At 39.2% G+C, this 26,882-nt stretch overlaps 1 protein-coding gene across 1 annotated transcript in view; it reads left to right on the top strand.

The window, feature by feature from the left end:
* Positions 1 to 1,049: 1,049 nt before the first annotated feature.
* Gbe1 (1,4-alpha-glucan branching enzyme 1) overlaps positions 1,050 to 26,882 on the top strand; it is a 241,375-nt gene continuing 215,542 nt past the window's right edge. The window contains exon 1 of the mRNA XM_005082053.4: positions 1,050 to 1,379. Within this exon, the coding sequence (XP_005082110.1) occupies positions 1,252 to 1,379 (128 nt within the window). The 5' untranslated portion in view covers positions 1,050 to 1,251. The remainder of the gene's footprint in view (positions 1,380 to 26,882) is intronic.

Here is a 26,882-nt window from a genome sequence, read left to right as displayed (position 1 = left end):
CCTGTACAGGGATATGGTTTTACTCCCATAGGTAAGTGCTCATGCTATGAAAAAGCTATTGGTTCAGATCTCATAGCCAACTAAGTGGAAATTTCTGTGTGAAGTGATGGAAATTTGGATTTATGAACGGAAAAATGTGTTTAGGTTACAGATTTGTGTGTCTCCTAGGGACTTTGTTTCTGGGTTTCAAGTTGCCCCCACTCCCATGTGTTATGTTTGACTACAGGTATAAAGTCCAAGGCTGATCAATACTGTTCTTCATTTCTGGATTTCATCTGAGAAAGTTATACTCAAGCCTGTCCAGTTTTGAGGAACTAAGTTAATTTCGACCTCCTGAGTAGTAGGGTCCATTTCTCCTCGTGTCCAATTCTGTATTCTTCTTTATTAAAATTATATTGTATGTATGGATATATGCCGGTGTGTAAGTGCACACGGACCAGGGGTGGCCAGAGACAACATGCCAGAGTTCCACAATGTGGGTTATCTGCCATGTTGGCAAGAACCTTCTACCTAGTGAGTCATCATGCCACCAGGTCCCCAATTTTGTATTCTTAAAACGGAACCACGGAATTGAGAGGACAGAAGGAAGTCATACTTGGGAGCTTGGCCAGAAGAGCAGCGTCTTGCTTTATGACAGTCACTAAACATGAGAGTAGAGTTCTGCGAAACGATGTACTCCTAGTCATATAGCCTTTCTGATTGGTTTCCGGCTGTCTAAAAGTTCGGGTTCTTGCCTGTGGTGGCTTCTGACACAGGGGGATCCAAGCAACCACCAAAAACTGTCTCGGTTCATTTCATGAGACACAGTAAACACAGGACACTGGGGGTAGTTACATGGCATTAAAACGCTCAACAGTTTAACGTCGTCTACATTTCACTCTTCTCCAGGTCAATTTCCTACTTTGCTTTGGTCACCACCCCTAGAAAACAACTCAGGGAGCAGGGCAGGAGGTGCTTCAGGAGTGCAGACCACGGGACGGGAAGGGGCAGGGAGGAGGGGGAGACCCGCCTCTCGGTGGCCGGCCAGCCCCGTCCGAGGGCTTCAGGTGCCGGGCGCGTGAGTGGGCGGGGGCCTGTGTTGGGGACGTGCGTCCCGGGCTCACCCGGGCTTCGTTCCGCGGCTATAAAGGGCAAGTCCGCGGTGGCTCGCCTAGGCTCGCCCGGCTCCGCCCCGCCGCTCGCTCGCTCGCTCGCACTCCGCTCGGGCCACTCGACCCACTCGGGCCTCGGCTACTCGGGCTTGCGGCGAAGATGGCGGCGCCGGCGGCTGAGGGCTCGGAAGCTCATCTGGAGGCCGCCTTGGCCGACGTGCCCGAGCTGGCCCGACTCCTGGAGATTGACCCGTACCTGAAGCCCTTCGCCGCGGACTTCCAGCGCAGGTACTCGGGGGAACCCCGCCGCCGCCCTCCGCCGCCGCCCTCGGCCCGCGGCCGGCCTGCGGGTGCGCGCCGCAGTACTCCCCTCCGCGCGGGCACGCCCCTCGCGCGTGTCAATCACTGGTGGGCGTGGCCCCGGCCTCGAGCCCCCTTCCCCCCGGGTCTTCCCCCTTCTCCCCGCACCTCCGCCCCGGGCGCGCGCAGTGCGCGGCCGCGCGCCATCCGCGACGTGCTCGGGCGCGCCGTGCTGGGGCCGCTCAGCCCCCGCCGGGACGGGCTCGGCCGCTCTCTGGTGCCGTGGGCTGCGGGGGACGTGACGCAGAGCGTGTGGCTGTGCGTTTCCAACTTTGGAAGTTTCCTTCCGAGCAGTGTGGGTGCAGTCGTTCAGGCCGACGCGATTCCTTCATCTTTCCACCTTCGTCTGCCCCACGTTCAGGAGTGTATACATGGCCACCCCTTGGCGGGTCCCTGAGCTCACCAATCACGGAGAGGGAGGGGACACCGGTAGCCAACTTGTAGAACTCAATTCAAAAAGCCTTTAAGTTGTAGCTGCTCTTCTCATGCTTCCCTCGATTGGGATTCAGTAATTACGGTCAGCCCAGGTTTAGTTTCAAAATGAAAAGACCTTCTATACTAACTACAGTAGTCATCGTCCCATTCCAAGTATTTTGTTGTAGACACATTTGTGATGCTTGGTTTCTTCTCTGAAGCCCAGATACTGCGAAAATCAAAACTATCCTGGCAACAGATTCCGCGCAGTGTTTTTGATCCATGGAAAACACTGAACTGGTAGTGACATTGGTGGTTATGAACATAGGTTGATTTGAAAACACAAACTTTTAAGTTCATGTCCTACCTTTGTGGTGTCATTTAACACAGTCACTTAAGTAACTCTCTGGTAAGGAACTGATGGACACAACTGCTACTCTAGAGATTATAAAAGTGTTTGCGGACATTATAAGCGGCTCATTCCAGAGTTTACGTCTTCAAAGTAACCAGGTGGGGCTGGTGTTCGCTTTAAGCATGTAATTATGCCCTTGGAGTAAGGATTGGGGAGGAGTCTGGTGAAATCTCATCTTGAATGTTCAAATCTGTGCTAAGATAGTTCGAGTGCAGTCCTTGAAGTTAAAAGACTTGGAGTTTGAAATGTGATTTTTCAAACAAGCAAATAACTTATCTTTTATTTTTATATTTTTTGTATGAAACCTTTTTTACATGGATCAAAGTAAAAGCTATGTAGAAAGAAACATGGTAAAGACTCTCACCTCTGCCCCTGTCTGCCTCAATACTTCATCGAGTCTCACCATAGTTATACTTTTTAATATAAAAATCTCTTTATTGTAGTGAACTCACAAATTAAAACAAAGGAGGCTGATTAAGGGTGATGGCCGGCCTTCTTGGAGGTCCTTCTTTTTACAGTGATTCTACTTCTGTGGTTTGAAAAACAACCTGTAAGAAATTTCTAATAAAGGGTTGTGAAAATGTTGTGCCTCGGTCCTGTTTCCAGTTTTAAGTGGCCACAAGCAGACAAATGCCATTTATTCACTGTGTGTGTGTGTTTGTGTGTGTGTGTGTGTGTGTGTGTGTGTGTGTGCGCTTCACATTCAACTCCACAGGGATTGGTGCAATTATAGTCATCTTTCATGGTTTGTCAAAATTAATGAGAGGAGCAAAGGCCGGAATAAAGAAGGGAGGGAGTCCAGTGTTCTTGCTGAAAAGTCTGGCCCAGCGGGGTCCTTCTGTGCTTCTCTGTGACCAGGATAGCTCTCTGTCCTTGGTTCTGGGTAATTGTCATTTTCCAGCACACATGTTCCATTTAGGCATGTCAAATAGTAATTTGGCATTTGGCAGTGGTTACTTTTATTGTTAGTTGTTGAAGAATAAAAACTTTTTCTTAGTGTTGTCATGGCCATTGATCACTGGGATTTGAAATGTGGCCTTTGCAGAATTCAGGTGTTAACCCAGTGTATTTTATAAAGAGCATTAAGACATGCCTAGGCCAGGAGGGCTCCTCTCTCATGAATGAGTCAAAGCCCTTATACCCACAGACTGCTATGCTAGAAGCCCTAGTCAAGGATGCATCTTTTGCCAGTGGACAATAGTCTAATCAAAGAAGAGACTTATGGGGACATCCATGTTACCCATTCTAAGGCCCATGGAACATTGCAGAAGATGGGGATTAGGGCTGTCAGAGCCGGAAGATGGGGAGCTGTGCTGTGAAGTTCCGTCTTTTGGAAATGACTCTTCTATGGCTATCATGAACGGTCATTTGCACAATATAGCCATATACATACCCACCCCCAAAGACATCAAAGTAGGATGGGTCTAGTTGGTAAGAGGAAGGCAAAGAGGTCACCAGGAATGGAAGGAGGACAAGAGAAGGCCAAGGAGGAGAAATGTCATAACCATACATTGTATACAAATAAGAAAGTTTCAAAAAAGTTAGCAACTGTTTTAAAAATTGAAAACAAAACAAAACAAAAAAGAACCTCTGGTGCAGTTTTTCCCTGTGGCCCTTCTTCTTGTGAGGGTATGGCATTTCCACTCTCTGGCAACTAGAGTAACAGGATGCCATCTGCGAAGCAGAGAGCAGCCCTCACTGGGCAACTTCACCATCGTGTTTTGACTCCTCAGTCTCCTCCTGAATTGTGAGGGGATGCATTTTTACTTCTTACGAATTATCCTGTGTCAGGTATGTTGTTGCAGCAACAATAATTGTATAAGGTACTTACTTTTTTTTTTCAGCTTATTTTTAGTAACTTGTTTGTGTAGTATGTGCTTGGCCCAATACAACGAGATGACCATTTATGAGCAAAGTGTGGGGAGGCATTTTCTTTTCAGTGACGGATCATCGCATCCTTTCCCAATCCTCATCGCTTCACGTGAAGTTCTGTTTTGTATGTTCTTTGTACCTTCTGTGAGAATTCCAAATCTGGTGTCGAGTGTGCGTTACTTTGCATTACAAATAAAAAGGAGATACATTAGTGTGTGATCACTAGCTCATTGATTGCCTCCTAGGTGACATTCTCTACTTTGCCTTTTCTAATCGTGTTCAACTTGCTCTTATATCCACCTAGTTCTTATTAGTGACAACAGCAACTTTTGAAAGCTCATGTCTTAACACGGCATTTTAGTAGTTGTGGACTTTTATGTTCAAACAGTCCAAATCATTTGGGCTCCAAACTTAGGTCCATTAAATGCTAAATATAAAAATTTCGTGGAGTGGTTGTGTTACAAAGTTTAATACAGAGGACAAGACTGGGATGCCATAACTTGATGATATTGGATAACATTCTAGCTTAAATATTATTTGCACTGGCTTTTACTCTTGTTACGTTCTGTTCTTTAGTGTTATTTTCTGAAAGCAAGCCAGGACCTTAAATTCCCCGCTACTCTTTGTTTTCCTAATTAACTGTGTTGTTCTTTCTTCAGGGAATTATTCTCTGTCCTGTCGAGGGGATGGTGTGAATGAGGTGAGGCAGGTGGCAATTTTAATCACAACCTAATAGAGAAGGAAAAGAGCATGTTTAAACTTTGATCCTTAATTTGGAGTGGAAATGATGAGGCAATTGCCAGTTCCCTGTAAGCTGAAGGCAAGAGGAGTCCTGGGACGGAACAAGCACAAAGCTCCTTTCATGGAAAGAGGTAGCTGCCAGCCTGCAGAAATCCAAACTCACTGTTCTCTTGATCTCCCCCCTGTCTCCTCTCCTCTTTCATCTGACTGCTAAGTGTTCATATTCTTGAGCATCAAACATCTGCAGGGATTTTCTTCTCCTGAACTCAGGGTTGGCTAGACAAATGATCACACCGGGTTTACTAATAGCCAGGATAACTTTGAAAACAAGACCAATGCGTGAGAAGCAAAAAGATTATGATATTCACTTAAAAGTTAGAAAATGAAAGTGTAGCCTGAGCATGTTATTCATGATGTGTAATAAGAAAAAAATAAATTTCCTGGTCTTGCCCTCCCCCCTTCCCCCTCTATATTTGATGATTTTAAGGTATTTTAAATGATTTTGATGTTTTAAAGATATAAAATAAAGAATGTGCTATTCATATGTGTTTTAATGAAGCCACTGAACAGTCAACTACAATGAGGCACAATTTCTGGGCAGGAACTCCAGTTCTATAATCTCAAGTTGAAGTTTATAAGTTTATATTTTGCCTTGGTACAGTTGGGGTTTTCTAAATATTCTGCAAGTAGCTATTTGTTATGATAATATTACTGACTATCATCTAATTCATTTTCACTAATCAGTTGCTTTCCATAGTTACATTTAGGTGTGAGGACCTGCACAATGCAGACATGCATGCTGTTAAACATGGCGATATCACCTACACATGTAGTTTCATTTAATAGAAAATCCAGTGACCTATGTGTTATAGCAGCAGAGGTTTCTAGTTTTTATGTTTTCTACCTTTAGTATGAAAGGTAAAAGCTTTGGGTATCCACATGGATCCGTTTTTATCTTTCTACTCTTTGGCATTTAACTTCAGCATTTGATTTTTATCCTTGTAAGATTAATGGGCAAATTCACATCCATGGTACTACTGTGCAGACATGTAGATTTGCTGTATTTATTTACTCAGACATAGGCTAGCTATCTTGATCTTTCTGATAGGACAGTGGTCCTAACAGTGCCCTGTTGTTATAGTTACCTGGAAGTAGCCTGGGTCATGAAGACTTTAAGCTGCATACCATCTTCCTGAGAAACGCCCCCTTTTCTAATCAGTTTTCAGAGCTCTTTTCCTTTCTCTAAAGAGGACACAACAGACTAAAGCAGAAGAGCCACAGCTAGATTAGATTAAAGTCCTTCATCGTCACCATGGATGCATCCTTCTGACAATATCAGTCCTCCATCCCCTTTCTCAAGAGAAGTCTGCAGCCATACACTTCAGTGTCACTACCCCCTGGGTCCTGTCTTCCTGACACTTGAAATGTATTTATTTTTTATTCCTTTCTTGGAGAACTTTAGAGACATTTGGTTGCCTGGCCTCAACCATGCTGAACTCATCATCTGTTTGCTTAATTGACACCATGTCTTGGGGACCACTATTGTCTCCCCTTTTGGATTTCATGGACAGTACATTCTTCAAAAATAAGAAAACATTCAAAAATCAGACTCAGATCCCCATGTTCAGCTGAAGACAAATACTTTACCCCAGGAGTGGGCCCAGCTCGTGGGTTCAGTCTTTAGGACATGGATTGTTTTTGCTATCTAACTATGAATGTAACAACCTTAGGAGACTTTACCATTCTACCATCCTGTTTTGCTTTTTTAGAGCTCATGATGCATCATTAGAATTATCACATGTCAGAATGTACTTTTCAGTTATGTACGGGATCACGTCATCATAGGGTAGTGTAGTGATTTGTCTTTGACAATGGGAATACAGGACAGTTTGTGCAAGAATGTGATTCCCTTTCGGTGTCAGAAAATTAATGATTTCTGGAGTCTTATTGGTGTTTTCATCCTATGAGACAAGAGTCTATTTTCCACTATCATTCTATGTTAATAGAGACTATGAGTCATTTTTTGCACTTATTGTCTCAGGTAGACTCATTATTAGTCCAGGATTCTTATGTTTTTTGTACTTCCTTCCCCAACTATTGTCATCCTATATTAAAACAAGCCCCCTGAAGTTTGGTTCTTCAGTTTCTCACGTTCTTTGGTGTTCATCTACCTGTGAGAGCTGTCTATCCTCCAGACCTTTTCTTGTGGCAGGCCTGCTTTTGGTTCTTAAGCTGTGTTTCCTGTTGCTAGAACTGTAGCAAATCAAAGTGTCTTTTTGTTTGATTTCCTCAGTGTAGCTTTAAGTAAATCTATCTACTGTTCATGCTGTATGAAGCCAAAGGTGGTCAACAAACAGAACACATAAGTAGAAATATGTGACAAGAAATAACAGGATTATCAAAAACCGACTATTGAGTGTAGTAGGTTAATAGGACTTATAAACTCATAGGACATTTAATGAACGTACAGGAGGTTTCAGAAACAACACAAAAATGACTCCTGTAGCCTTTACAGGCTTGCCCCTGTGGTATTCTGTTACATAACTATAGTATGGTACCAATATCAGGAAGTTGAGATTGATGCAATTCATGGGCCTTATTCACATTTCTTCAGTTTTACAAATGCTTATTCTTGTGTGTTTCTACTTCTTCATGGTTTTAGCAATGTATATATTAATGAACTGTCACTGCAGTTAAGATATAGAATTGTTCTGGTGCCGCAAAGAGATCCCTCATGCATAAAATTCACATTACGACTCTCCAACCATTCCTAAATTTGAGAATGACTGACCTAGTTTCTGGCCATATGACTTCTTTCATTTTGAGAATACTATATGACTTACATCGTATGCAAGCTTTTGAGATTGACATTTCTTCGCCTCTCCTCTCAGCTTAGTGTGTTTGAGATCCAGCCTAATCACATGTAGCAATACTTTGTTTCTTCTTGTCACTAAGTGGCATTTCATCATGTGGGTCTACCATCTACTCAGTTTGGCTATCCATATCCCTGTTGAAGGGTACTTGGATTATTTCCAAGTTTTGATATTAGAACTACTTTACTGAAATGATATGAACCTTCATGCACATATTTTATTTGTTTGGGATGAATCAAGGCTGATTATGTGGTAAATATATGTTAAGTATCCTAAGAAGTTGTCAAATTCCTTTCCAAAGTTTCTATTTTTCTATCTTATCATCTAATTTTCTATCTATGAAGAAGCCAGTTTTATCTGAATCCTTAGTCTTCCAATAGTTTTGCAATTATATTTAGTCATAATTTTAATCTGCATTTTCCCTTAGCTTATCAAAATCATTTTTGTTGAGTTACTTGCTGCCTGTGTGCTCTGTTGGCTGAAATGTCTGTATTTGGTTTAGTTTAGTTTAAAAACCAGATTAACTTTCTTTCCTTTAAACAAAAGATCTTTGAGATTGAGAGGTCACAAATATTTCCTCTCAGGATATGTATGGTCTTACACACACACACACACACACACACACACATACACACACACAGACACACAGACACACACGCACACACGTTTTCATTTTGAAGTACAATTTATTGAATTATTTCTTTTTTTTCTAATTTTAAATAGCTTGTTTTACATGTCAATCCCAGTTCCTTTTCCCTCCCCTCCTCCCGAACCCCCACTGTCCCCCCCAGCCTCCCACCCTATTGCTATTTCCTTCCACATAGGGGATATCTAGAGTCTGTCATTTCACTCAGGGTAAGGTCCAGGCACTCCCCCTAAGAGTCCAGGCTGAGAGAGCATCCCTCTTTGTGTTATAGATTATGCTTGCCTTGTTTTTATGAAAACACTTTTCCTAGGTCTAAAGACCTGAAGTTATTTTCCTAAAGGTACTGTCGCTTTTCATAGTGTATTTAAGTCTGTTTTTCATTTTGGTTTAGCTTTTGGATAACTTATAAAGTTTAGGTCAAGCTTATTTTCTTGGCTGTGAATGTTGGTGTCTCATTTTACATTATAACATGCTGGTCTTTACTCAACTCTAACTGAAGTATACAAGCAGTTATAATTGTAATATATATATTACAGTGTATTCATAGCTTTAGGATGAAACAGTCTACCAACTTTCTTATTTACATTGTCTTAAAAAAGGCTTTTGTTTTTTATCTTAAGACAGCTAAGAGCTTTAGAGTACAGGGGAAACCGGGGACATTTATAATTTGGTCTCAGGTACTTTTATTTTTTCCAATTTTTAATTTTCTTATTTTTATATCATTTTAGAATGTTATTGATTTGCATTCTAGTTGTTGACAATTTGTGTAGAGTTCAATTTATAATCTTAATTTTGATTTTGACTTAAAATATTCCAAGGTTTTGAGTGAATGGTTTTATTTGACTCTATTATGTACTCATTGGATAAACACTATAAGACATATATATATATATATATATATATATATATATATATTTGGTTTTTCGAGACAGAGTTTCTCTGTATTGTTTTGGAGGCTGTCCTGGAACTCACTCGGTAGACCAGGCTGGCCTCGAACTCACACAGAGATCCGCCTGCCTCTGCCTCCCGAGTGCTGGGATTAAAGGCGTGCGCCACCAACGCCCGGCAAGACATATATATTTTTAAAATCTACTTTCACCCAGGGCAGGGTCTAGGCCTAGACCGTGAATGAAATGATAGACTCTGGAGATCCACCATGGAGGGCCTCACCCTCCCTGGGGATCAGAGTGGAGATTGGATGGGGGACTGGGGGGCCTAGTGGGGAGGGATGGGGAGGAGGGAAGGGAGAGGGAGATAGGATTGACATGTGAAACAAGCTTGTTTCTAACTTAAATTAAAAAAAAAGGAAGAGAAAAAAAAGAAAGAAAAAGCAAAAAAAAAAGTAAGAAAAAACAGTAAAAAAATCTACTTTCACTCAGTTTATCTTTTCACTTGATTTAAATGACAGTTTAATCCTGTAAAACCTTTTCTGGTGATTTTAACTGTAGGAGTGAATTTGTTAAATCTTAACTAAGGTAATACCAATATTTTCCAAAATTCTCTTCTTTTTATCTAACTGAAATTGGCCTTTGGTATATTTCAATCTTAATATTTACTTTGATGTTTATCAGGGTTGATTGTTCTAGAAATACTGCTAGCAATTGGAGCATATCAGTTTCCAAAGAAATTGGTTAGATGTTGAAATGTAACTGTTGTTAGCACATTTGACAAAGGTTGCAAAACTTTACATAGGGTAGAGAAGTAGTATTTTAGGAAAGTTCTACAATTATAACTCACTAAATGTAAATAGGCAGTCCATATGTTAATTCAACTAAAATTACTAGATTGGTTTGAAACCCATAGTGACTTTTTAAAACACTTACTGTAGGGAGAAGGAGTTTCATCATTGGCATTATCCAAGTTGCTCCTGTTGACCTTTGCATTATGACTTGAATGGTTGCAGCTTTAGGCAGACCATAGAAAGTGATTTCCACAGAGGACGCAATTCCCCACAAGTTGTTTTGCAGACTGTGCATAGGCATCTGAGTTGTGGTCTCCTCATTAGTCTTGTTTTAGAAACCTATTACCAACATCCTCTTTGTCCTAGGCATTTTTCTACACAACATAACAAGTGCAAATAAAATGGGCTGCCTGCCTGTCAGCAGCTCAGTTAGAGAAGAGAATGTAGACCCAGTAGATAAACCAGTATGATACTGATGAGAGCATAGTCTATTAAAGGAGGGGGCGCGTACCAGCAAGAGCTTCATTTTAAACTCTTAAAATTGTTTTTCTCCAAAAGGAAGAATTAATCTCTCAGGATGTGAACAATTCCATGAGACTTGAGATTGAAAGCACTAGATATATAAGTCATTAATCTTCATTAAAATAATTAGTGAAGGTATCCTGTGACCTTATACATGGATTGTATTACTTCATGTGAGAGTTTCTTGCAAAAAGGTTCAGTTGCAAAATGTGCTTTTATAAGAATTGCCACATTGTGTAAGTGCTGAAGCTTGTAAAATACATTGTAAATCATTTCAGATGACAAATCAGCATGCCTCATAACAGACAAGCACATTTTGGAAGTAAGAGTGCACTATTTTTAGAGGCAGTGAGACATTCCAAACTAAGTTTAGGTACTTCATTTTTTAATGAATCAGAGAGGGGGATATTAAGTCCAATGTCACTTGGCTAGGAGGATTCCAGAGACAAAAATGAGGGTCCACTGCTTTCTCCTTAGCCTCCCCTTAAGATAAACACTGTCTAATAGTAACATAACATGAACCATGTGTATAATTTAAATATTTTTAGTAGCCATTTAAGAAGGCAAACAAGATGGGATTATTTAAGTATCTATTATTTAATTGATTGGATTCAAAATATCACTCCAACATGTAACTTAAAAAAAATTGTGACCATATATTTCAAGTTTTACAAATTAGGCCTTGCAGATCTGATGCCGGTTTCCTACTTAAAGCACATTTGGGTTCCTTAACAATGTGTGGCCAATGGCTACTGTGTTCCATAGGGAAGGTTTAGATTATGTGTTTGAAGCAGGAGCTTTAGAGAGAGAAAGAGAGTTAGTATGACCCCCACAAGGAGCATAAAGAGGATTAAGTTAGTAGAAAGACTCAGTCAGCTTTGTGTTTGCAATAGAGGTAATTAGACACATAGAGATTACAGTTTTGCCTAAGGGACTCCTCAGTTATTGAAGGCTGGTTTTTTAATACTCAGAGAACTAAAGGAATCATATCGTAAATATAAACAAAGAACCATTCCACATAATTAACAGGAGGTGGTGAGCAGGTAGCCATGTTTCCCCCTCCTTTCTTTGAGCCAGCTAAATCCACATTGGTTATTTATTTATTTGGTTGATTCAGATGTCAGATTTTCTTATGTGAAATGCATTATATGTGTCCCATAAAGCTAAGTCGCAAACAACATAACCTAAAAGTATGAACCAAAGTACCTCTGGTAAAGTTTTTCTTCTTGACGAAGGGATTAAGATCTTGTGACTGTCCCTGGTGATATTAACTGTAGATCTTTCTGGATGGGGTCCACTTCACTTGGACCTAGCCCAGTTAACAGCTGTTTCTAACTCTGCTATGGGGAGAACCTTGCTCAGGAGCTCTGGTGACTCACTGTGACTTGCATTATTACAGAGCAGGTTTCTTGTTACCGAGAGGACGGTTGCAAAGATTGCTACTCTGTCACTCTTAAAATAGTGACCAAATTGTAGGTTCATGTATGCATGGACATGTGTGTGCCCTGTGTTTTATGACCTTTCCTTCATGATGTGTGTTTGTTTCCTCTACATAAGAATCTATCAGTTTATAATCTATTTAGTTTTCTCATACTCTGAATACCTGAAGGTTCACCATGTACCTACCAATAGGGGAAATTGTGCTGCTTCTAGGTATTTGACCTATAGCTGTCAATCAGGCTATTTCTCAATGCTGCCTTCCTGTTCTCTTCAATGTTATGCTTGCCTGAGCACAGCCTTGCAGTACGTGCTGACTCACCTAGCTTCCAGGGATGCTGCATGTGTGTCCTGAATTTAAGAACAGAAGACTATGTTAGGGGACATATTACTGTCTTTTGGTGTTTTCTTTAGAACTTAGAATAGAGGTTTACACTCTGGGGATGTTTTGCAAGTATCTGTTGACTTGGGGTCTGATCCAGCTTGTTCTATAATATTAAAAACCTAGAAATATTTATTACTGTAGTTGTGTGGGTGTCCCTAGGAACTTCTGAGAGTAATTCTTCAATCACGTTGTGTCCTGTGGTGGGCAAAACCGTACACACACACAGCTTAACCTTTCTCCTCTCTGATACAGCCTTGAAGAAGATTGTAATTTGTGCATTGTGCTTTTATCGGGTTGCTGTTCCCAATGCAGTTAGTGTAATTTTTCATTTCCTAACAGTCCTCAGGCAATTCTGTTTAACATGCTTTCTATTTCAGAACATTCTTTTATTTAAAAAAACTGTTTTGTTTTGTTTTGTTTTTTTTTTTGCCTCAGGCCCAACATGGTTTTCTAGCTAGGCCAGTAATTTCTACCCTTCTGGCTTCCGTCACCTTTACTGTTAAATTCTAGATGGATCTACTATGAATGTCTTTTGTGATTGTTTTTATGGCAAAGTGAAGGCTTGGATACTACTGATTTGTTGACATCACCTCTGCTTCACAACAATATTATTTCATTTTTATTACTAAGGGGAAAAGATACTTAATTTTTTACTCTTAGTTTTTTGGTGGTATAAGTTATATTTATGTAGTTAATAAATGGAATTTTACCTTTCTATTTACTAAAATGTAGAATGCTCTCGAACTACAATAGCCACACTAGAAAAAGAAACTGATTTTTTAATAGTTACCTCACCCCACTTTTTTTCATCCAGTAAGTTGTCAATTGTTCTTTTAAGGTGATGCCTTAGAAGTTAATGAAACAAGTTGCCTGAATTATTATTTCAGTGATCATGAGTTAGGTTTGATTTTGGTTTAAGGTGAGACACTGTTCTAAGGGGGGATTTTAAAGCTGAGCTTTGGGATTCAATCTGGTAATAGCTAATCTTACTGGACAGAGCCCAATAAGCAAGAACATTCATCCAAGCCTTTGTTCTCATAACCCTTGTGTCAAACACTGAGGAAGATGTTGAAGCAGCTGTCAATGTAATCAAGGTTCTCAAGAGATTATAGGGAATGTATAGGTAGAGAACTAAGATCATAGTAAAATTAGCACAGGGCTGTGTTATAAAAACACCCTTGTGTATATCCTAAATGTGTATTGCCTAAGTAGTTTTTGTATCACTCTGTCTTGGCTGGCATTAGTGCTTTTTCCACTGTGTTGATTCTGTGTAGAGATGGGAGGAAAAGGTCTTTTCTTTGGGGGTGGGGGAGGAATTCCTAGGAAGACCTAGGAGAAGTCTTCTTTTGGGGATGTGCTTTCCACTGAAGCTTCATTGCGTTCTCAACTTCACTCACTTTGACATTTGGGAAGTTTGTCATTGTTCTATCTCAAGTATAGTATAAAGCTTGTCTTATTCAGTAGAGTGTCACTGGGTTATCAGTTCCATGCCAGGAGTGACTAACACAAAACAGACTTTTTGTATCAACTTATATTCTGTTTTGATATTTTTGTATTGCTGTTATGATTATTATAGTTTTGATTTTCTATTTTGAGAGAGGGTGAGAAAGACCATGGAGTTCATACATTTCTGTTGGTAGGGAGGTGGGATGAATCCAGGAGGAGTTATGGAAGAGGAAAGACTATGATAAATATATTGTATAATACAGGAGGGAAATACTAACATGGGATGGAAAATAGTATGATATGTATATTGTGTGAAAATTTAAAAATAAAAAGTAAGAAAAGAATTTATGCTTTATTGTTATTATTTTTTTTAAGTCTTGGTATCATTATGTAGCCGTGGTTGACCTTAAACTCACTTTGTAAACCAAGCTAGTTTCAAACTCAGATCTACCTATTCCTCCTTGAGTGCTAGGGTTCAAGGTACATGCAACTATGCTCTTTTCAAATTTGCATTTCTAAATGCAGGTGAGGTGCTATCAGTCACAACTCATACCAAGTCTCAGGAGCTTTTTTTTTTTTTGGTTATAAAAACCGACAAACATTTTGTTTACATAACTATTTCTCAAGCTTCTAATTGTTATTTATTATTAACCATTTTTGAAGTAATGGGAAACTTTGGCTAGAAATTCAAAGACAGTATGAAAGTTTTCAATACTTAATATTTCATAACTTCAAAGAGATGTTGTTTGAAAGATGTTATTGATAATTGCCATTTCCTGATAATGAGGTTTTATTTTCAATTTTTTAAAATTTAGGTTTAATTATTAACCTGTGAAATAGCATATATTTTCATAAACACAAGTCAGGTTTGGCATTATATGACCTATATGTTTCTCTCTCTCACCTTGAGTAAATGATTTGGGCCTTGACCTTTGTCTAGTGACTAAGAGGTCCAGCCACTTGATCCTCTTATGCTGTTTTTTATTAGAGTTATGATGGACTTTCTGTTTTGATAAAATGAGGTTTTATGTTTTAGACAAACTGCGTGTACGGTTGTGCTTCCTGTTATCTTTAGGCAACTTAGAAGAAGTTTGTTGTAATTCCCTCATGTGTTTTATCACGTGATGAGTAATCTCCTATAAGTACTGAAGACTACAGAAATGAAATTAGGGAGTAGGCATGTTTGGAGCCAGTGAATCTGCGCACTGTCAAAGGCTAACAAGCAAGTGGTATAAATCTTCCAAAGTTAATTACTTTCAGATTGGAAAAACCAGGTCCGAAATGTTTCTGTGTTGCTGGGAAACATGGCCAGGTACTACTTACATTGTAGGAAGACACACTTCATTTCAGTGGCAAGCTTGCAAAGGAATAATGAAGCTGTTTGGTTCTTTAAGTGGTAGGAATTACAATGGAATCCTTTTGAAGAAAGGGAATGTATATAATGTTTAATTAAGAGCTAGCTAAAAAGAAAAAGGTATTTTAAGAGCATCTTAAGTTTTCTTACATAACATGATAATCAATAAAATGTCCTCTATTGAATAGACACAAGTGGGTGGCATTTGAACAGTTAGAACCATTTCAATAATGTTATGGACAAGAATGTTTTTATCCTTGTTTTCATGGAGCCATCAGAAATATCCAGGAAAAATGCAAAAGCTGAAATTAATTTACATTGGATATCATCGGGATTATCCTGCTGTTTCTGAACCGTGAGATGCCAGGGTTGGTGTAGGTTACTGAATGTATTAGGGAGGTAATAGTTATTTCCAACCTACAGTGTAGTTTCTGAATAATATTGTAGAAGCTTGCTGGCAGTTCCAGAGCTAAAATTATATCATTACATTTTAACAATAGCTCTGTGGGAGCTGGCTGCTTCAGGGCCTTTCCTTCTGTAGACCTTCTTCTGGGTAACTTCTATCCTCTGACCTTTCAGGTTGGTTTTTCTGCTAGCCAGCCAGTGGGTGATTAAGGAGGTGATAACTGAAAATGACTTAATAGGTATGTGTTTGAAAGATAATGTATGCATGATAGTCCACAATCAGCCTCTTGACAAGCTTTGAGAGGTTCATCTGTGAGTGGGAGGGAGCGTCTGTATTTCACCTGCTGTCTACCCACTGGTAATGCTTTCTCTTAGGGCAGGTTAAAACAAAACAAAACAAAGAAAAAGCTCCAAAACAACCAGTTATACCCTATTTGGTTGCAGGTTGGAGAACATCTAACTTTTAATTGTTGTTGTCTTTTTTCTTTTTTAAATAAATACAATGGAAGAAAACTGAAGTAGAAGGAAATTGCTGTAATACATAGGAAAGGCTTCATAATCTGTCCTGAACGAAAACTGGGACTTGTAAGATATCCCATGCTGTTGCAAGATTCTGATTATCCAACAATATAAACAACCCCAAATAGTGTACTGGGTACCTGCAGGTGGGTCTTGTTAGCATGCATGATCCTTAAACCAGAAAATCTGCTTGTGAACTTGTATTTTTACTTCTGTGATGCTGCTAGACTTGTTCAAGTAGTAAAGGCAAAGCTTGAATGAAGTTGATTACATTGAGTACTCACTTTTTCCCTCAGATTATCAGTTTCTTTGCTGGCCATCAAAGGCTGAATCTTGGTTTCTGCAACACATTTATAAATGTGTGTGTGTGTGTGTGTGTGTGTGTGTGTGTGTGTGTGTGTGTAGGCCAGACGTTGATATCTACTATCATCTTCTATTGCTTTTCTACCTTATTTGTTTTATTTGTTGAGATAGGGTCTCTCAATGAATCTGGTGACAAGTGTTTGAGCTAGACTGGCTGACCAGCCAGCCTTTGGGATTTGTCTGTGTCCTGGCAGCAGTGGGGTTATGGAAGAGCACTGCTATACTCTGCTTTTTCATGGGTGCTGGGCATTCAAACTTGAGGTAATCATGCTGTGCAGCCAGCAACTTACTGACTGAACCATCTCCTTGTGCCTTAGGGTTATTTTCATTTTTTCTTTAATTTATTATCATAACCCCAGTTTTGGCTTATTATTAGTATTTTTTCTATTGTACTTGAACTATATTGGAAAACAAATCACTTCCAACCCTGGCATGGAGGCCCATCTGTAATCTAAACACTTGGGAGATAGAGGAGCAGGATCATAGCTTTGAGGCCAGCCTGGACTCCATAGTTAGACTGCCATAAAGGAACAACCTGTAACACCACATCTTTGCAAATGATATTATTAAGACTTTTCAGTTGACATGGTAGTTTTTCCATTATCCCAATTAGATTATCCTGTCTGCCTTTTGTCTCTGGGCTTTTTCCTTTTCTTACACCTATAATCTTACTTTTACTCGTAATGGAGGCCGGGTGCTTGGCCCCTTCTTTTCTTGCTCCTTGATCTCTTGCCTCCCAGATTTCACCTCTGTTTATTCTCTCTGCCTGACAGCCTCAACTATCTTTTCTCCTGCCTTGCTTTTGGCTGTCAGTTCTTTATTAGACCAGTCAGGTGTTTGAGACAGACAAAGTAACAAGTTAAACTGATGCAATACAGAAGAATGCAATACATCTTTGCATCATTAAACAAATGTTCCATAGCATAAACAGATGTAACACATCTTAAAGCAATATTCTACAACAGAAGGGTTTCTGTAGATAGGTAACTCTGTCTGCTTATCTTTATGATGTGCTGAGAACAAAACTGTCCATCTTCAAACAGATTCTTTCCACCAGTGTAATCCTGTTTGCTTCTATGTCTCAGAGTTTGGTTTTTGACTATGGGAAATAATTACCAAGTCTGTATTTCAGCTCTAGTCAATCATGGTTTAGCCTATTGGCTAGAAGATTATCTTTACCCTTGATTATGACAGATAATTTTCATTGTTGAACTGAGTGCATTGGGTTTGTCTGTTTGGAGTGGAAGTTTTACTTTGAATGCGGGGAGCACCATCCAGTAGGCTGTGAATTTACATGGAATTAAAATGGGAATGAGGAAGACAGCAGAGAGTGTAGTCTTTGGGTTCTTGCTACCTGGTCACCTTGAGGGGAGCTGCTGTGGTTGGTCTGTTAACTTATTTCCTTTCATCAAGTTCAGGGGCCACAGAGCCAGGCAGCCAGTTAGCTGGAGACTGAGACCTCGGGACTTTGAGGTAAATTAAATTCCTTAAGTTGTTTAGATCGGGCCTTTCTCACAGCGGATAAAAAGTCTAACATGCTTATGATTCTTGAACTCTGTGAAATTATGCAACGTCTAATAGGTTTGTAATGTCCACATATCCAGAGAAGGAAATATTGAAAAAATTAAGCAAGAAAATTTAATTTTAATAAGGTGTTCTGAAGAAGTAAGTTCTGCAAAAGGAGGGGAGAGCCATGTATAGCTCCGCAAGTGATGAATGAAATTTTGAGGTTATCTTAGGCTATATAATTTGAGGCCACATCTAAAAAATAGTTTTTTGCATTGTATAAAGTGGAGGAAAGTACCAAAAAATATACATAATGATTAAAACTGTGGAACTTGGCTTTGGGACAAGATTTGAATTTTAGCTTTGCTTTAGCAATGTTTTGTTCCAAAAAGCAACAGTTTTTCACATGTGACAAAGGTACAAAATGTCATTCTGTGCCAGGGCTGTTCTGAGAAGTAAGGAATAGAATATTTATTTAAGACACTTAGTGTAAGTCCTGGCATACTCTAAACACTAAAATGAGTAGTATAAATTGCGGATTTTACTGCTCTTATATTTTCTTGGTGCTGTGATAAAATTCAGATACAATTTATGCAAAATGAAAAAATACATGAAATAAAAAGACAAATATTATTTTATTATTATTACATTAAGCATATATGTGTATGCTTAATATAAATTGAGACAAAAATGTCTGAGTGTTCTTTTTTTTTATTTATAAACTGTTGGCCAATGGTTAGGGCTTCTTATTTACTAGCTCTATTAATCTATGTATTTCCACGTGGTCTTGGCTTACTGGAGAATGCCAGACCTGTTACTCCTTTGACAACTACTTGTCTTCTTTTTCCATGCCCTCTCTACCTACCTTTCTCAGAATTCTCCTTGTATCCTAGCCCCACCTATCTTCCTGCCTCGATTGGCCAAACAGTGTTTTATTAATCAATCAGTAAGAGAAACATATATACAGAAGGACATCCCCCATCAACAAGCAGACATGTTGCATATTGCACTACAGAAACACATGAAAAAGTAAGATAACGTGACTCTTCCAAAAGAATATAATCCTTCAACAAAAAAATTCAATGACACTGAAACAGAATTTCAGAAGTTTACTAGTAAAAATCTCCAATGACATCAAAGAAGATATAAAAAAAGTAGATGAACTCAATCCAAGGATCGTGGCACTAGAAACGTATGTAAAAAAAAAAATAGGTCACTGTCCTCATTTTAGCCCAATTTCAAGAAAATCCATAGTGACGTGGATTGCTAATTTCCAATGGATCCCACGCTGTCAAACTGATTTATTCCCTGAAGTTTCACCATTTGCCTTTATAATTTGGAATTAAAGTACTGTTTGTTTTTGCAAGTTGTCTGGATACCAAAAGAATCCCTACCAATGACTGACCGTTCTTTCTCTGGTACCCTCCATCTTTCTTCCTATGGTCTCTTTTTGTTTTAAATAGTTTTGTGGTTCCATTATCTAAAAACAATTCTCTGCTAGAATTTTGAATGAGTTTTTCACTTCTTTTCTCAGTAAAATTCATTCAAACGGATCCACGATTCAAATATTTTACTCTCTAATCATCACTTTCCTTTCTAATTTTCTGCAATCTTACTTTTTCTCCACAATTCCACCCCAATCTCTAACCTATTCTTGCCAAAGTTCCTAATATCTCTTTACCAGAGCCTATACAGTCCCTTTTGGTTTTCTTTTTAACAATATTCATTGGTAGATACGCATTTGGGACTGAGTGTTCTTAATAGGAGTCTGAGTTGCCTGTTTGATCTGAGCATGCAGAAATGGCTTATATGGTTTGCTTAATTACTTGAGACTTGGTTCAACAATGCCATCATTTAATCTTTTTGAGACTCGTAGGCATCTTTAGTTACATTGGTAGAGTGGTAGAGTATGTTTTGGTCTTCCATATTCTGGGTTCTCTTCTGTCACAATCAAATCCTGGTGAAGTTCTAGAAGACCCACTGTTGTCATCCACCTAAACCTGGCAATGCCCCTTGGAGACCTGATAGAGTGGTCTCACTTGCACACATGGAATGCAGTACCCTGGCTCTGTATGCAGGCGCAAAAGTCTCTTTGTGAGACAAGCTCTGCCCACTCCCCTCTTTCTGCCATTTCTCTGAGGAGGTGGGTCTCTCTCTGTCTCTCTCCTCTCTCTTTCTCTGTCTCTCCTCTTTCATCTTTCTCTCTTCCCTTCCCTTACTCCCTTCCCTTCCCCCAATAAACTTCCCACATGAGTTCTGCCTGATGGTGTTTTTGTCCTTCTCCAACCAAAGGCCCCCTCCTCTCGCCACATATCATAACACCTGTCAGTGGTTAGGTCTGGGAAATGTGTTGATGAGGAGGTCGACAAATCATGGTGGCAGCTGTAGTCTGGGGAATGTCACTGGAATACACTGCTGCCATTGACCTAGTAGACACCATGGCTTTCTGGAGTATAACGTCTCTAACAGGGCTTAGGCTTTAAGAGTTACAATGGCTGTACTTTTCATGATAGACTTCCAGTGTTGATAGAAATGGAGCCTTCTGTGGTGTTAGCTGATTGACCACAATGTCTTTTGGAATGCAATAGATTGGCTCATACTGTGAGGAGGAAATGACTATAAACATACTCATTTCTTATGGCAGGAATTCTAGCTCTGTCCAACAGAAACTTGACTACTGTTACGGATACAGGTGGAGCCCTGTATCAGTAGTGGAAGAATGATTTTCTGTGGGAGAAGAGATAGAATACCTACCACAGATGAACACTTTAAATCCTGTCATTGACCAGGAAAATGCCCTGGCATATAAAAATTATTAATATATGTTCTCAATTATTTGTGGAATCTATATGCATCTGTAATGTATAAGTAAAATTGGCCCTTGGTCACCTGCTATATTGCCTTCTTTCTTCTTCTTTTCTGTCAGGGTTTTGCTTATGTATGCTGCGCTGATCTTAAACTCATGATCCTCTACCTCAGCCTCCTTAGTGCTGAAATGATTGCCATGTGTCACTATGTGTGACCCTCAGTAAATTAACTCTTGGTTGAATGTGCATCATTGTGAATCTAGTGGATCAACTAGCAAATCCCTAATCACTCTTTCTATTTCTTGGTTGCTGCAAGATTCATATCATTTTCAGATGTTTTTCATAATGATTTATTATGGAATGTGAACTATTTTGGAAAACCAAATGGGAGCCTTAAACTGCCATTCACTAACAGAAGAAAAAGTGATCCCTAGTACTACATCCCTGGCTAAATCCAGAATATGGGACTCTTTTCAAGGTCTTAAAGGAAGCTGCAATAGAGATTTCCAAAACATCCTCTTGATGTGCTGTTTTTAGAATTTTTATTCTTTGAGAATTTCATATATGCATACATTAAATTATGAGTATATTCAGTCTCTTTCCCATTTCTCCCTTATAAGTTACTCTAATTCCTCTCAATAGCTTGCCCTCTTAAGTTCATTTCCTCTTCTTCCTCTACCACCACCACCTCTTCCTCTTCTTTTCCTTCTTTGGCAATCCACTAAGTTTCATTAGTCCTATTCATGTGTAGATGGGGCCAGCCACTGGAACACTGGGAAACTACCTGTGCCCATACCCTCAGGAAAATGATTCTTTCTCCCATAGCGGTTATAAACTTCTAGTAGGTTAGGGGCGAGGTATGAGGATAATCCTCCCCATCTATATGAAAATGTCATCTGGCTTAATCTTTTGTAGTTTTTGTGCAGGTGGCTGATGGGAGAGTCCTGTGTATATGTCAATAAAGCACTGTTGGCCAATAGGGAAGCAAGATAGGTCAAATTAGAGTCTAGGAGGATTCTGGGAAAGGTAGTGAAGGAGCTGGTTGCCATATGACTCCCAGGCGGTATGGGCAGGAATGCGTCCTAGCAAAGATAAGTTCTTATAAAATATATATGAGTGATTATGGGTTAATAATCAAGTCAGACCTCGCCGATAAGAAACCAAGCAAATGGCCAATAGCTTTATAATTAATATAATGTCTTGTGTGTTATTTGGGGATTCAGACAGCTCGGCAGGGCCCAGGCGGCTGGCAGGAAAGACAACATGTTACAGGCGGCCACAGATGCTGTCAGTGAGAACATTGAACATTTTCACAGTTTATCAAGACATGGTAAATTGGGATGTTAAATATCTGAATATCTTGAACCTGTCATCTAGAACCCATACATACATAGACATAATGATACCTTTGAAACTGGTAGACTGTGAGCAGTACTGAATAGCCTAGATTTCTGGCTTAGGAAGACTCACAAATGCTAGAAGGTGGTTGCTATGCTCTGAGTTATAGCTCACATCTTCTCACAGGAAGTGCTACGATTAGGAGGTGGGGCTTTGTTGGAATGAGTGAAGCCTTATTGGGGGAAGTGTGTCACTGTGTGGGTGGGTTTGAGGTTTCCTATGCTCAAGATACCACCAATGTCTCAGTTTACTTCTTGTTGCCTGTAAGATGTCTGCAGAAGTGAAATAAAGTTAGTAAAATAATAGATGATTCTAGAAAATCAGTTTTATTGGAAAGGCAAAATTTCTAAAATTTCCTCTTTGTTCAAGTGAAGAAACCAACCATGATTATTGGGATCTGGGAAATCCCTGAGATTCCTTCAAGGAATTTTTCTTCTGGTCAAATGCAAAGTATTTGGCTTCCTTTTAATGTTCCTCTTCCCTCAAACATTGGCTACTTCATTGACCTCAACTTAAAAGTGTTACCTTTCTGGACAAGCTACAACATTTTAAGATCTTCTGTTCTGTGTTTTTTTTTTTTCTTCTTCTTCCAATTCTCACAGTGTATGTTGTTAAAAGTAGCTAGCAATACCCATGGGACAGTCTGAATGTTGTGCTGCCTTGGAATTCCCTCTGCTACTCTGTTACCTCTGAACTTAGTTGCAAACAGACCTCAGGGCATTGGCTAAATGTAGAAAAGATTATTTCCAAAGCTTAAAATGATGGTTTCCAATCCTGTTTCTAATAGTGTTCGAATTTGGGCATCGTTTCTATTTGCATCCTTGTCTTGCCTTCTGAGCTCCCAGTAGAGCCATCCTGTAAGCTTGGCTGATTTAGCATTCTAAGCTTTTTCTCGCTTGCTTCGAATGTTCCCAATTCCTCCCACATATCACCTTTAAAGGTTTTCTGAAGTACTTGGTCAGGTATGGTACCAGACAGCTGTATTGCTTAGTACCAGTTTTGTGTAGTAGACTCATTTTATCACTGTGACAAAGTATTTGGGAAGAACAAAGGTTTATTTTGTTCCATTGCTTCAACCAATTGTGGCTTGGATCCGTTACTTCTGGGCCTTCGTTCGTGAGGTGGAGGATCATGGTCACGACATTCCTGGTTAGAGAGAATGAGAAGAGCTTGTGGGAAAGAGTGCTTTTCAAGAGTACCCAAGTGACCTACATGCTCTAACAGGGCCTTTGGAGCGTTAAGATTTTAGGATGTTGAGAGGAGACAGATGACACACCTAAAGTGTATTTACACAGTTTATTTACAAGAAGAATATTAGTAGATTCACTGTGGATCATTCCAAATGCTTAACCTTTGAGTTTCTTTTCTAATATGGAATGATTGGTGGAGAAGCTATTCATATAATTCTGGAAGTCAGTTGCATGGCGTGAGTGTGGAGACTACATGTCCCGCACCTTCACCAGGACCAGTGAAGCTAGAAACCTATTGATACTATCTGTGCAGGGGTGTGTGGATGGCGTGTGGGATGACAGAAATGAGACTGAGGGACGTGTGAAAGATGCCTGGCAGTATTCTCATTTTGCCGCTCACTCTATGCCATTTTTCTTTCCAAGGTAAAAAAATGTAGGATCCTGATTTTGATGAGACATAAAAGTCCCATAAGCCATCCTGTAATCCAGTGTTGTCAGAGACTGGTATCCTGTCTGAAACATAACACTGGCTACGTCATTGTTCATACACGGTGCATGAGACAAAAGAGAGACGGATTGAGCATAACACAGTTGGAAAGAGGCCCTTCTCTGTAGATGAGCATGAGACTGAGTTTATACTTTGTTTCTCTGTTGTCTTCCTGAGACTTCTCACAATGAGATTGTTGTGAGGAAACTGCAAGGCGTGGTCCCGCTTGTTTTTTGGATGTTTCTATGTATTTCTTTTATTAGGAATAAGGGGCAAGGGGGTTCTTCCTCCACCTTTGTCTTTCAAGAATTAGAATGTATTGTCCCACACATGTTCCTTTTCTATTTTTGGTCACCTAATGGGCTTAGCACTTCATAGGCAGGTTATTGACTGCCACATGTTCTCTGTTTATTTCCTCTTGTTACTATTTTGCCTGTTTCTGCATTTGGGAAAAATTGGATGTTGTGACTTCATACTATTCCATTATCAATCTTTGTTAGAATAGATCTATGGCCAGGGTAATTTGGAGGCTTATGAATATAATTAAAATAAATCAGTTTTCTCTTGTATTGTAATTCTACTGTGTGCCTACCCATAGAGTTCCTACAGCAGAAATTACTAATTCGTTTTTACAAACTTTAAATTACTTTTGATACACTTAATTATGTTTAAGATGACAGCTGCTTTTGTTTCTATAATGTGTATGTGGACCAGATTCTTGTTCAAAGAGACATTTTAAAATTCAGACAGTTTGACATAGCCTTCTTTTCTCTTTCGTATTGTTGTACTCTTCGGATTATTTGCAATGTTTTATACTATTTATGGTGATAAGTATATGTACAAATAAAATAGGAAATGATTATTATAAAGGTAGTAATTGGGGGAGTCAATTGCTAATTGTATATAACTAAATGATAGGATTCTAAATATTCATTGTGTCAGTGTCTTTGAAAATCATCTCTTTTCTTGACAATTGTGGCTGGGTGTCAGTGGTAGTGAAAAAGGGTACATAAGAATCTTTACTTAGGAGGCCATCAGAACAGGCTAGAGTTATGAGAAACCACATGTCACTTCAATTTATTCAGCAGGAATTTATCATCCAAAAAGAGCTTAGAAATAAACTGTCTACATTTTTCTTTTCTTTTTTTTTTCTGGAAGTTTTATTTTAAGTTGACATTCATGCCCTCCTTTGTACTTTAGTTTGAAATCTGTTAAAGGGTTTGTATTTTTTTTTCTAGTGTGACAGATTCCTTTGAAGACTTTTGTCTTACCTGACGATTGTTACCTGATAGCTGATTAAAATTCTTTATCTGTAAACATTGAAATGTAAACATTTAAATTAAACATTCAAATTTAGCAAGTCTGCATTGACACTATTTAAGTAGTTTGTCACTTGGTAAGTCACCATCTGTTGGTGTACAGCTCCTCCAGCATTCATCGGATAAGGAAGGATCCTTCTTGTGGTAGATTAGTCATCTGTGACTGTTGAGTTTGTTCTCAAATAATGATTTAGACACTTGACCTTCTTTTTATGGTGGTACGACATGCATTGTATCAAGGGAGAGAGTATGTGCTATTTGCAAAACTTCTATTAGGAAATTTTGCCTAGGCAATAAGCATGCTTGTATTTTAGTTAAAGAAATCAAACATCCTAAACATTAATTTCTTTGGTTGATTAAATGTCACCGTGGCCATATTTCTGCCTTACGGAAGAGATTAAAATTAGCAGCCCTACCCATCACAGCTATAACTTACTTCTTCATGCTTCAATACCACAGAGTCTAGATAGGCAGGACCATTTTGGTACTCACAGCCAAGTAAGCATCTTCAGCTATGAGCAGTGATCACTGTGACATTTGGAATAATCCCTTTGTTGGTACAGGCTAATGACACATCTTGTGTAGTGTGTCCCAGTGTTGCCTAGCACCTTCCATATATAGCTTTTCTATGAGTAACCCTTTGAGTGGTCTCTGATTCTGCTTGTCCTAATGGAAACATCTTGGAAAGAAACCAAAGGCTTAGTTTAAAAAGGGGACATTTTCGTATATAATCTGAATGTATCTCAGAGTATCCTGAGGTCACTTTTAGTAAAGCAAGCAAACAAATGAGCCAAAACAACCACGTCAATGACAATGCCTCCCCATCCCCAGCACACACACACCACTACCGCCAAAGCAAAGCAAAAACTCTACAGGGAGATATATTGGCAGAGGCTGTAACCCTGAAAGGAGAAATATGATTGTATTAGAAATAAACACACCTAAATTTTACCAAACCTAGGACATGAGATGTAATTGTTTTTTTATGTGATTCATTGTATTTCCTAGAAAAGACCTAAATAAATAAATAAAAAGGGAAAGAAATAAAAAGAAGACAGACGTTTTGTTGATAAGTTTAAGTACCATTCAGTAAGAAGGAATATACCCAGCCGTAAACGTTTAAACTAGTTTGAGGTATTTGAAAGAAAATGCATGTGTTTTGTTTATATGCCTGTTCATGACCCCTGTCCCAGAAACTGGGCCCCGGTAGCATGAATTTTGGCAAGCATCCCACATGCGATGATTTTGGCTAACGTTCCTGTTGGGTCCAATGCAGAAGGAGTAAGTACATTGGAGGGCAGTTTTAAAGGCTGATCCTTGCACCAGAGGATTTATGTGACGCTTGCTAGGGTTCGTGTCAGCATTTGGCTTTCCATCATTTGCTCATGAAGACATACTCATTTTACCCCAGATCCTAGGTTCATGTCTTTCTTTTGGGAAACTTAAGCTTTGCTTTCAGTGTAAAATCCACATTATTATGTATGTTATGTATTTGATGAAGCATTAAATAAGTGTTTGCTACCTAATGGTACCTAATGTACCTAATGGTACAATGGCTCCGGAATGAGAGAGACTGTGGAAGCCAAACAAGGACATTTTGGAGTAGTTTGGGGATTTTTTTTATTTGTTATTCTGATAAAACTCATGGTTTGCC

The sequence above is a fragment of the Mesocricetus auratus genome, unplaced genomic scaffold (genome assembly GCF_017639785.1).
Source record: "Mesocricetus auratus isolate SY011 unplaced genomic scaffold, BCM_Maur_2.0 Super-Scaffold_100008, whole genome shotgun sequence".
NCBI classification, from domain to species: domain Eukaryota; kingdom Metazoa; phylum Chordata; class Mammalia; order Rodentia; family Cricetidae; genus Mesocricetus; species Mesocricetus auratus.
The sequence above is the reverse complement of the archived record's forward strand: the minus strand, read 5'-3'. Positions and strand labels throughout refer to the sequence as shown.